The 12,486-nt window shown below is 43.2% G+C and overlaps 1 protein-coding gene and 1 non-coding gene across 2 annotated transcripts in view; one reads left to right on the forward strand and one right to left on the reverse strand.

The window, feature by feature from the left end:
- The window catches only part of HDAC9 (histone deacetylase 9), an 805,652-nt gene that overhangs the window by 652,220 nt on the left and 140,946 nt on the right, over positions 1-12,486 (reverse strand). The window contains exon 3 of the mRNA XM_088457369.1: positions 3,003-3,041. Coding sequence (XP_088313495.1) covers positions 3,003-3,041 — 39 coding nt within the window. The remainder of the gene's footprint in view (positions 1-3,002; positions 3,042-12,486) is intronic.
- LOC148476998 (U4atac minor spliceosomal RNA) lies at positions 849-977 on the forward strand. The gene has a single exon (XR_015872586.1). It is a non-coding gene; the product is annotated as a U4atac minor spliceosomal RNA (small nuclear RNA).

Raw genomic sequence — 12,486 nt, forward strand, 5'->3', positions numbered from 1 at the left:
CATGTGCTAAAATCACAAGTAAATGAGGCTTTAAACACCTTCATCCATAGTAATTGTCTTAGATAATTGCTATAAGTAACCTAAACACGTACACCTCCTGTCCATGGGCCTGATGCAGAGCTGTACGCTAGGCTGATGTTTTTGCAGTTGAGCGATTATCGCCATCTGTGCATGTGTCTGAGTCGCAATGTGCATGCGTCAAGGTACATTACCATAGTCACTTGCAGCGAGTATTATTTGCAGTGTGATTTACAGTCAGGGAGCATTTTGGGGTGGTAACGGGGAGTGTCGGCTAAAGAACGCAGGCCTGTTGCCACCGTTTTCCATCTGTGATCCCATACGCGTTTCAATTCCCGCAGCCATTCTGCGCGACCATAGAGTCACTCAGGACATCTAATGACGAATGAACTGCGACAGATGCTGAGCCTTTGGATTTGCACAGGCGCTGTGGGCGTCTCCATACATATCCCGGCCGCTGTCATATTTGCATATTTGCACACAGTGCAGCTGCGTACGGGATCATAGCTGTGGTGATAATAGCGTAAATCTAAGAATCAGGCCCATGAGTTTTCTTCTTATAAGTGCATACATTGGGTGTGGTATATTATGTTAAATATCGACAGCATAATGTCCACATGCATGGTCTAAACATTACATATAATATAGTTTTTAATAGTCAAAGCAACACTTAATAGTTTTGAAGTTTTCATTGAGAGTATGCAAATTATTTGTCTATTCACAGCAAAGCATGCTGGGTATTGTGTAATAGTTGCACACTATTGTCTGCTCACTCTAACTGAAAAGAGAGGTGTGTTTTGTGCACCTATGGCCACTGATAATTAAATTTAACCATCTTTTTCTTGGGGTTGAGCTATTGATCAATGAATATCTAATGAGGTCAGTACTGCTAACACCACAGAACAACACAAAAAGCATTGCTAGTGTGTAAACACTATGTAGGTGTAATTTTTGGAAACAAATATTTGAGTGTTAATAAAATCTTACTATATTTGTAGGTGTGTGTACAAATAACAGCACAGAAATGCTTTGTTATTTAAATAAAGGATTTTTTTAAGAAATAGGGATTTTTACTAATATATTTTATTTATTTCACATGTATGTTGGAGGTGTTTTCAATAGACATGTGAACTAATTGCTATGTAATCACATAACATGTGTAAAGGTATAATATATATATATATATTAGGGATGGCCATTGGTATGGTTACTATCGATGGCAAAATAGAAAGTGACTATTGATAGTAACAAACTATGCAATGGATGGCCATCGATGGCTTCACCAACCGATGGTCATCCCTGTTCCATGACTGACTGGCCTGTGGTCTAATCAGAACTTGGGGGCGTGGCTTCATGGATGTCGGGGGGCCAAACTATGCTCCATGTCCCGACACCTTGAAAAAAAAAAATATTCGGTCATGTTCTTCCATCGATGGAGGGAGACCATCTGTTTCTCCCCGATCGATGGGAAAAACATTCGACCTCGGCCATAAACCATCGATGATTATGAATCGTTGATGGCCATCCCTAATATATATATATAAGATCTGTGAAAACCTACATCTAGTGTTTTTTATGACTAAGTTTGATACACAGATTATTATGGACATTTTTGATCAGCACTTTGGGATCAACAAATTACTAATGTAAGATAATGGATTCCAATTAAAATGGTTTAGCTGGATTAATTAATTGCCACATGCTGCAGTAAATGCATGCACTTGAATGGGCAGAAAATCATAGAGGCAATGCATGTATCTGTGCACACATTATAGCATCTTTCTCATGTTGCATCTATCAAAGCATGTTGTAATAACTCATTGCAAATTTACAGAAGTCACCCAGCTCTTTTTAGACAAACTGTGATGGTCTAATTCATGCAAAAGTGTCAGACGTGCCCCGCCTACTCTCATAATCTATGCGTAATGGCAAGAGGAGAGGGCGATAGTGTGATTGACATTTTCTATAACTAGGACCTGAGTGAGACAATATATCTGGATTCTGCTTGCAGTATTGGCACAGTAATGATTAACCAATGGCTTTTAGACAAGGCATTTAGTTGCTGAAACACCGATATGTAGCACTATACAGTATGCAATACATTTACAAATCAATATACATAAAATCAAAACACTGAAACAGATACTAGGCACATTGAATCTCCGTTTTTCTATTATAATGAGTTGATAAAAATTGATATGAGAGCCACTGAATTAGTTCAGATTTTATTTTTATATATTTTATATATATTGAAAATAATATACATATTACAGTAGTTGTCCTCTGTTGCAAAATCCTTTCATATTTGATAGTACTTTCTATTGTATTCTACATGTTGCACCAAACTACATTATGCTAGCAGTAAACTGATTGTACTATAATTAGGCCCATACTGTATATCATCATTTTACTGTAATTAAAATGGAATGGAAAGCTAGAGAGGAAAACAGCTATGATTTCATTAATTCACGCATTATAAACTATTAAAACTTTGTTCGTGCTGTACTCTCACATCAGTTTCCCTCATGAAAATAGCAATGAAAGAGCTTCCAGCTGGCATAATGCAGAATCTCACAACTGGCAAAGACATACTGTAGTGTAAAGCTGCAGACACACGTAAAGATTTTCTGTCCAACCATCCAACTATAGTTGATTGGTTGGAATGACAATCTGGTAATGTATGGGAGTAACTGATGATCAGCAATTTGCTCCTAAATGCCAGAAAACAGATGAAAATGGTCGTCGGACAAGTTTGTTAAATGTTTGATCTAAACAATTTGTTCATACAAAACAGTTTTTGTCCAGTTTCCGGCATTTGGGAGCAAATTGCTGATTGTCATTTGCTTTCATACGTTACCAGATTTTCATTCCAACCAATCAACTAGTTGCATTGTTAGACAGAAAATCTTTACGTGTGTCTGCAGCTTAAGTCTACGTATAACAATGGGACAAAGTAATTTAAGTGATTTCATCTTAGTACTTACTTATGTCTTCTTCCAGGAATGTGTGCCCCAGTACTTTCCCTGCAGACAGATACAAATTACAGCTCTGTTAATTGACGGATAAATCACTGACATTTAGATGACATCAAACAGTATAGAGCATAGTTGTAATAATTATGTCTGACAATTGTAGAGTGACAAAAAACACTGAAAGGGGCCTAATACCTCGTGGAAAAATATTCCATATATAAATAAGGTATTTTTTTCATTGCAAGAGCAAAGTAAACCCCCATTTGATGTTAACATTTACAAATGCAGTGTATTACTGAGCTGAGTAATATACATAAAATAACCACAGTCAGTGGGGGAGATGTATCAATCCTTGGAGCAGGACAAAGTGGAGAAGTGACCCATAGCAGCCAAACAGCTTCTAACTGTCATTTATCTAGTACAGTCTTCAAAATGACAGTGAGAAGCTGATTAGTTGCTTTGGGCAACTTCTCCACCTGATCTCTCTCCAAGGCTTGATACATCCCACCTGATATAGCTATAGGGTTGTGGATGATAATTCTGTATAACAGAATCAGATGGGTCCTAGGAAAGATGGCTGCATGTAATAGCCTCTGGTCTTCGGCTAATGGGCAACATAAGTAGTAATGCAGCTTAAAAGATTGCCCCTCTAGCGTATTTTTATCTTTCCATTCCCATTTACCCATAGCGCTATGGTGACAGGACTATTATTATACATGAACCACTTTGTGCACTGCACCATTCCAGCAACACGGCCTGGCTGAGTGATACTGTCCTCCTCCAGTAAATGGTCAGCTTATGTGACACTCTTTGCATGCTGATGGCTCATTGCTTGTGATGTTGGGGACTTTAGGGACCATGTGAGCTGTCTTATCTCCGTTTAAGTAAATTGCACCATTTTAATACATCCTGAGGTAGGAATATTACAAGAGTAGGGTTTGGACCAAGCAATTTGGATCCATGTGTGGAACTACAAGTCCCAGCATGCCCTACCAGTTCTCTGGATATAGATCTACAGTTGTTGCAGCTTATGGGGCATGCCACTCATCACTGGGAGGACAAACATTTAATAAAAAAACAAAAACAAAACATTTTGAACTGGTCCATGGTATTGTTTGGTGCCCATGTATCAAACTCCCCATCCTCACCCCTACCTCCTCTTCCAGATGACAGAACCACATGGTGCCCCTGTTCACACTCAGAACTAGTGCACCAAGGTACAGTAAGCGCCTGGCAACCCCCACCACATCTCTTGATCATGCGTTGGGGGTTTGAAATAACCCATAAATGTTTGTAAGTAATAAAACAATAAATATTAGTAAAAATATATAACAAGACAACCAGAGCCGTAACTAGACTTTTTGGTGCCCTGTGCCAGATAGAGCATTTGCGCTCCCTGCCCATATTTAAAATAACGACATTAGGTGTATGTCCAAAAAAGGAGTACCAATCCTTTTGTACCACTATTATCTAGGTAACTGTGCCAAATACAGCGTGAATCCAATGGCTTCAGTGATGATAAGCAATAATTATGCAGTTTAACTCAACAGCTCTAGATGTAGGAGAGCCCTGGTGAAGCTGCATCTGCAGCAGGATTTGTCCATCAATGTGTTCTATTATAGTCTTTACCTGAAGATGTTATTCAGATTCTTTTTCTGAAGATGTTGCTGTTCAGTACCTTATTGGAAGATGTAATCCAAAGTCCATATCAGTAGTCGTTATCCAAAGTCACTTAAACACCGCAGGAACTATTCAGAGAGTATCAATGTTGGACAAAATGTCACCACAAAATGGCTGCCAGTAGCTGGGCATCCTTTATATAGGGCTGTGACCTGAATTGTGACATCACAATGCATGCAGGCAGCAGCTAGAGATGGCTGTAGCTAGATCAGCTCTGGGCCCAGATGCACTGCAGCAGCACTCTGGTGAGAATAGAAAAGCTGGGGCTCAGGAGATGGCAGTGTTACTCGGTGCAGGGAAATGGGAGGGCCCCAGAAGCGGCTTAGGCCCCATAGCAGCTCCATTCTCTGTACCTACTATAGCTACTCTTTGCTTGTGATTGGCAGCTGGTGAGTGTGTACGGTGACATAATCCTTTCAGTAGATTGTTTTAGGAGATGTAGATCTAAGATCTGCTGCAAAATTGGACAGGTGTTGAGGCATATATTGGCTGTTGAATCTGCATCCAAGTCAGCAGTAGGATTGTGTCAATAGTGTGGTCTGGAGATGGATCCCCAGAGTACTGAACAAGTCTGTACCCTTCTTCAGTGACGCAGTTTCATACTTGTTTCTTGTTCATTTATTAGTTTTATGTACTATGTAGGGTGCTGCGGAAGACTTGTGGCGCCATATCAATAAAGGATAATACTAATATCAGATAAATAATTAGCTTTATTCATTGTTCCAAAATTAAAAAATTCAGATATAAAGGAGGGAGCTATCTGAAGGGGTAAGGGTGGCAGGCCAATATTTGTTATATAGTCCTTACCTGAAGGTATGAATTGTGCACAACCTACTCCCAACTGCTAGTGTGTATGTGACCTGTGCACAACCTAGGCCCAACTGCTAATGTGCAAGTGACCTGTGCATGACCTAGGCCCAACTGCTAGTGTGCATTTGACCTGTGCATGACCTTGGCCCAACTACTAATGTGCATGTGACCCGTGCACAACCTAGGCCTAACTGCTAGTGTGCATGTGACCTGTGCACAAATTAGGTCCAACTGCTAATGTGCATGTGACTTGTGAACAACCTAGGCCCAACTGCTAGTGTGCATGTGACCTGTGAACAACCTAGGCCCAACTGCTAGTGTGCATGTGACCTGTGCACAACCTAGGCCCAACTGCTAGTGTGCATGTGACCTGTGCACGGCCTAGGCCCAACTGCTAGTGTGCATGTGACCTGTGAACGGCCTAGGCCCAACTGCTAGTGTGCATGGACCTGTGCACGGCCTAGGCCCAACTGCTAGTGTGCATGTGACCTGTGCACCACCTAATCCCAGCCGCTAATGTTCATGTGACCTGTGCACGACCTAGGCCCAACTGTTAGTGTGCATTTGATCTGTGCATGACCTGGGTCCAACTGCTAGTGTGCATGTGACCTGTGAATGACCTCGGCCCAACCACTAATGTGCATGTCATCTGTGCACGACCTAGGCCCAACTGCTAGTGTGCATGTGATCTGTGCACGACCTAGGCCCAATTGCTAGTGTGCATGTGACCTGTGCACAACCTAGGCCCAACTGCTAGTGTGCATGTGACCTGTGCACGGCCTAGGCCCAACTGCTAGTGTGCATGTGACCTGTGCACGGCCTAGGCCCAACTGCTAGTGTGCATGAGACCTGTGCACCACCTAATCCCAGCCGCTAATGTTCATGTGACCTGTGCACGACCTAGGCCCAACTGCTAGTGTGCATTTGATCTGTGCATGACCTGGGCCCAACTGCTAGTGTGCATGTGACCTGTGAATGACCTCGGCCCAACCACTAATGTGCATGTGATCTGTGCATGACCTAGGCCCAACTGCTAGTGTGCATGTGATCTGTGCACGACCTAGGCCCAACTGCTAGTGTGCAAGACTAAACAGGACCTTGAGGAGTCACCTAAGACATGAATAGTTCCCCTGTTTTTAGAACTAGCAGATTAATTGCCATCTGGATCTAATTGTATATCTCCACTGCTCACATGACTGTTGAAACCAGCTCTAGCATGTATGTGATGTGACTAGAATGAAACCATAAAGCTGGGTACACACTGACAGATATACAGTCAGGTCCATAAATATTGGGACATTGACAGAATTTTCATATTTTGGCCTCTATTCACCACCACAATGGCTTTGAAATGAAACACACAAGATATGATTTAACTGCAGACTTTCAGATTTAATTTGAGGGTAATTACATCCAAATCAGGTGAACGGTGTAGGAATTACAACGGTTTCTATATGTGCCTCCCACTTTTTAAGGGGCCAAAAGTGATGGGACAAACTAAACAATCCTAAATCTAACTTTCACTTTTTAATACTTTGTTGCAAATCCTTTGCAGGCAATTACACCCTGAAGTCTGGAACGCATAGACATCACCAGACGCTGGGTTTCATCCCTGGTGATGCTCTGCCAGGCCTCTACTGCAAATGTCTTCAGTTCCTGCTTGTTCTTGGGGCATTTTCCCTTCAGTTTTGTCTTCATCAAGTGAAATGCATGCTCAATTGGATTCAGGTCAGGGGAATGACTTGGCCATTGCATAACATTCCACTTTTTAGCCTTAAAAAACTCTTTGGTTGCTTTTGCAGTATGCTTCGGGTCATTGTCCATCTGCACTGTGAAGCGCCGTCCAATGAGTTCTGAAGCATTTGACTGAATATGAGCATATAATATTGCCCGAAACACTTCAGAATTCATTCTGCTGCTTTTGTCAGCAGTCACATCATCAATAAATACAAGGGAACCAGTTCCATTGGCAGCCATACATGCCCACGCCATGACACTACCACCACCATCCTTCACTGATAAGGTGGTATGTTTTGGATCATGAGCAGTTCCTTTCCTTCTCTTCACTTCCCATCACTCTGGTACAAGTTGATCTTTGTCTCATCTGTCCATAGGATGTTGTTCCAGAACTGTAATGGCTTTTTTAGATGTTGTTTGGCAAACTCTAATCTGGTCTTCCTGTTTTTGTGGCTCACCAATGGTTTGCATCTTGTGGTGAACCCTCTATATTCACTCTTGTGAAGTCTTCTCTTGATTGTTGACTTTGACACATATACATCTACCTCCTGGAGAGTGTTCTTGATTTGGCCAACTGTTGTGAAGGGGTTTTTCTTCACCAGGGAAATAATTCTTTTGTCATCCACCACAGTTGTTTTCCGTGGTCTTCCGGGTCTTTTGGTGTTGCTGAGCTCTCCGGTGCATTCTTTCTTTTTAAGAATGTTCAAAACAGTTGATTTGGCCACACCTAATGTTTTTGCTATCTCTCTGATGGGTTTGTTTTGATTTTTCAGCCTAATGATGGCTTGCTTCACTGATAGTGACAGCTCTTTGGATCTCATATTGAGAGTCGACAGCAACTGATTCCAAATGCAAATGCCACACCTAGAATCAACTCCAGACCTTTTACCTGCTTAATTGATAATGAAATAACGAGGGAATAGCCCACACCTGTCCATGAAATAGCTTTTGAGTTGATAGTCCCATTACTTTTGGCCCCTTAAAAAGTGGGAGGCACATATTGAAACTGTTGTAATTCCTACACCGTTCACCCGATTTGGATGTAATTACCCTCAAATTAAATCTGAAAGTCTGCAGTTAAAGCACATCTTGTTTGTTTCATTTCAAAACCATTGTGGTGGTGAATATAGGCCAAAATCTGAAAATTCTGTCACTGTCCCAATATTTATGGACCTGACTGTATCTGTCCAATCTGTCTGGTGGGAAGGAAAATCTGGTAATGTATGGGAGCAAATACCAATTGAAATTAGCTCCAAAACCCTGGAAGACAGACCAGATTTTCCTTCTATCCACCAGACAGATTGGACAGATATATCTGTCAGTATGTATGGCTGATAAGCTAATCCTAAACATACTGTATGGGACTATTTACCAAAAGGCCGTTTTCTCTGGCAATAATGCAAATTTTTACTGACCGTTATCATGATGATGAGCAAAACCCTTCTCGCCACAATTTACCAGCTGCCCCGGGAATACATGCTTGAAATGGTGATGGTTACTCTAGTATTTTACTGCCAGTCTCTGCAGATACTTGCTTTGCCAGGAACAGTGAATCCCTTATGAAGCTGTTATAAGCAAAACTTGTTGGATGGTGATTAATCTCTAAATGATACACTGGACATTTTGTGGAGATTTCCCAGCACCTACCAGGTGCTTGCACTGAAATTTAGGTTAGGTTGGATGACCTTGGACCCCGAGGAGAAAGGTTCAGTGATATATACAGTAAATTGACAATTTATTTTTTTAAAGGATTTTTTAATCCATTGTTTTTATTAAACATCAATTTACTACACAGTGAGTTCCCTTTTATGGTGCAAGGGTGTAATTTAATGGTATTGGTTACAATTACAAGTGGAGGAAAATATCCCAAGAGAAGACACCCACATTAGGATACTTCAGATAAGCAATTATTCAAGTTTTTTCTTTTGTTTCTCACTGTTTTATTTGTTGTTATTTTGTACAACAACAACAAATAAAACAGTGTGATACAAAACGTGAACCAGGATCCGAAATGACAAGCCTAAAACAAGATAAAAAAAAAGAATAGAAAACAAACAAAACGCAAAATTGTTGTTAGGTTTTACATTTTTAAAGGAGAACAGCATCATAAAGAGTAGCAAATATAATGGTAGAAATAAGAATATTAAAGAGCTTGGGGTAGCATTGCCAAGTAAACAGAAAGGAAGCAAAATTCTACCCACAATAGTAAAGAATATGTAGAAAGAGAAGGAAGGACTGAGAAGGAGAAAGAAAAGAAAAGGGGAGCGAAGTAAGAAGGAGGTAAGTAAGAGAAACGCGGGGTGGGGGTCGTTTTCATTTAACAAGAGCACTGGAAGAGAGAGAGAATGAAACAAGAAGAGTCAGGGAGACCAAGGGGTATATTTTCTAAAGCACGGATTTTTAGAAGAGGAGATTCTACTTAACAATTATCTAGCACCTTCTAGAAGATTATAGCTAGAATCTGATTGGTTGCTAAGCTATGGGCAACATCTCCACTTCTATAAACCCGCACTTAAGTAAATATACCCCCAAGTGCCAATTACATTTTATTGGGCAGGTTAATGTACGTCTGGAAGTGGAAAGTTCATTAACTGAAACCATGGACCCCAGACATATTTGTGGACCATACCATACTAAATGCTAGTGATATATTCCATGGACACAACAAACCCCAGTCGATGAATCAGAGCAAGTCTAGTTGGGGGGCTGATTGCTTCCAATTTTTCATTATTAGGTGTAGATGTACTAAGCCTTGGAGAGAGATAAAGTGGATGGAGATAAAGGACCTCATTCAGAGCCGGTCGCACAGAGCGTGCGGTCGGTCTGAATGAGGGGAGGACGTCTTGAATTTTCAAGACGTCCACCTTTGCGGTGGTAAGGCTGTGGGTTAACATCCACAGCCTTACGACTGCCTAAGGTGATGATCGCGATGGTCAAGACCATCGTGACCATCGGTACTTACGACGAGACCCTAGGGTAGGGTCTCCCTTGTCGTAAGCCCCGGAGAGCTTCTGGCTCTGTCTGAGCCGGAAGCTCTCCACTGACATCACTAGTGATGTCAGTGGGGCCGCCCCCAAACGGTAGGCGTTCCCATGGGAACGCCCCCATTTGGGCTGCCACCCCCCCGGCCCGCCTTCCAAACGGGGTGAGCTGTCAATCAACATCAACAGCTCGCCCCCTTTGGATCGAGACCCGTACGACCGGCGCTGTCGGTCGTAGCGGGTCTCACGCATGCGCACGACGGCGCCGGCGTGCGCATGCTCTGTGGGGGGCCATCGACCCGGTCCGAGCGCATCGGCGCTAACGACCGGGTCTGAATGACCCCCAAAGTACCAACCAATCAGCTCTTAACTGTCATTTTTCAAACACAGGCTGTAATAACATGTCAGTTAGGAGCTGATTGGTTGGTATTATCTCTCTCCACTTTATCTCTCTCCAAGGCTTTGTACATCTCCCCCCTTAGTGTTTTGGCTGCATTGCAGATATAAACTAGTAGTCGGTTACAGGGTTAAGATATATGCTGGACTGGGCAATGGAGCTGAGCCACTGCTGGGGCGACAGTCCTGTTATGGTTGTGAGCAAAGACCAGGTAATTGTCCAGATTTGCAAAATAACAGGGCATGACCACCAGATGTGATGAAAAGTACCAATTGCTCTTGTCTTCAACAAGATTGGATGTATGAGGGAACATGGCATACAGTCTCATGATTACCAAGTACCAACGATAGTATACCTTGTATAAGGTCTCCTTAATAGCAACACTAATGGAGGCCTGAGCTGTACGGAGTCTGATGACATCCTAGATACCTGTCCCATGCAGTTTCATGAGGAACTTGAAGATGGTAGGCTGGGGCCGGGATCTAATAAAAAAGGGCAGGTGTGTCACCATTGCAGCCAACTGGGTAAAGACACAGGGCCTGATTCATTAAGGATCATTATTGCGATTGCCAGGGCCGGTGCTAGGTGTCTCTGCACCCAGAGCCATCCCGTGCATCCCCTCCGCCCGCTCCTTCCCTGCGTCCTCCCCCTGACCATAAAATAATACCTGCAGCAGGTGGGTGGAGGGCAGGGATTTTCTTCAGCCGGACCTGTGTGGCCGCAACTGACAGAACGTGTCAGGAGTCGGCCCTGTCGATCACAGCTCCATAATCGCACGCAGATCTGCTGCGACAATATGCTAATGAATGCAATCGCATTGCCATCGCACTGCCAGCATACAGACACCCACTGCCTCCCACTACCGCTATCTCACAGCCGTAATACCTTGCAAACCTCCATAAACATTGGTAACATTGAGTACTATCGGACCCTCACGCCGATTTACAGCAGCCCCGACCTAACTTAGTAATTGCTAACCTGGTTGCACGCAGTGGGCTCTCTGCGTATGAAGGGGGTAGGCTGGCGAAGATACTTGAAACGCAGAAATACTGAAAGTGATATGTAGCAGGGAGGGTGGTATCGCTCCTAGACTGCATATATATATTATATAGACTGCATATATATTATATAGACTGCATATATATTATATAGACTGCATATATATTAGGACACTGGCACTGGCTCTGTACACCACCACAATGGATTTGAAATTAAAATATGGAGATGCGGGTAAAGTGCTGATTTCAGCATGAATTCAAGGGTTTGAACAAAAATATCTTCTGAAAATCTTAGGAATTGCAATCATTTTACACATAGGGCCTGATTCAGACCCGCTCACGAGCGCTGAGCGCTCGCAAGCGGGTCGATGTTGGCCAAGTGCGCATGCGCACGAGGGAGCCGGCTCCGTCGTGTGCATGCGCGAGACCCGCATAGCGACGGGCAAGCTGTCGCTATGGGTCTCGCTACAAAGGGGGCGTGCTGTCGATGTTGAGTGACAGCACGCCCACTTTGGTGGGCGTGCCGGGGGCGTTGCTGCCCAGACGGAGGCGTTCCCATGGGAACGCCTACCGTCTGGGGCCGGCCTCACTGACATCACAAATGATGTCAGTGGGAGTGCTTTTGGCTGTGATAGAGCCAAAAGCACTCCAGGGCTTGCGGCAGACGAGACCCTACCACAAGGGTCTCGTCGAAAGCCGATGGTCGCGATGGTCTTGACCATCGCGACCATCTTTTTGCCCGCTCGCTATAGCTGTGGGTGGTCACCCACAGCTATGCGAGCGGCCAGGAGGCCGCTCTAAAAAAGAGAGGGAGGGCACTGATTCAGAGCGAGCGCTCTGAAAGAGCGTCCAGCTCTGAATTTGGTCTACACACCCCTTTTTTCAGGAGCTCA

This window comes from Taudactylus pleione, unplaced genomic scaffold (genome assembly GCF_031769625.1).
Source record: "Taudactylus pleione unplaced genomic scaffold, aTauple2 ptg000758l, whole genome shotgun sequence".
NCBI lineage: Eukaryota > Metazoa > Chordata > Amphibia > Anura > Myobatrachidae > Taudactylus > Taudactylus pleione.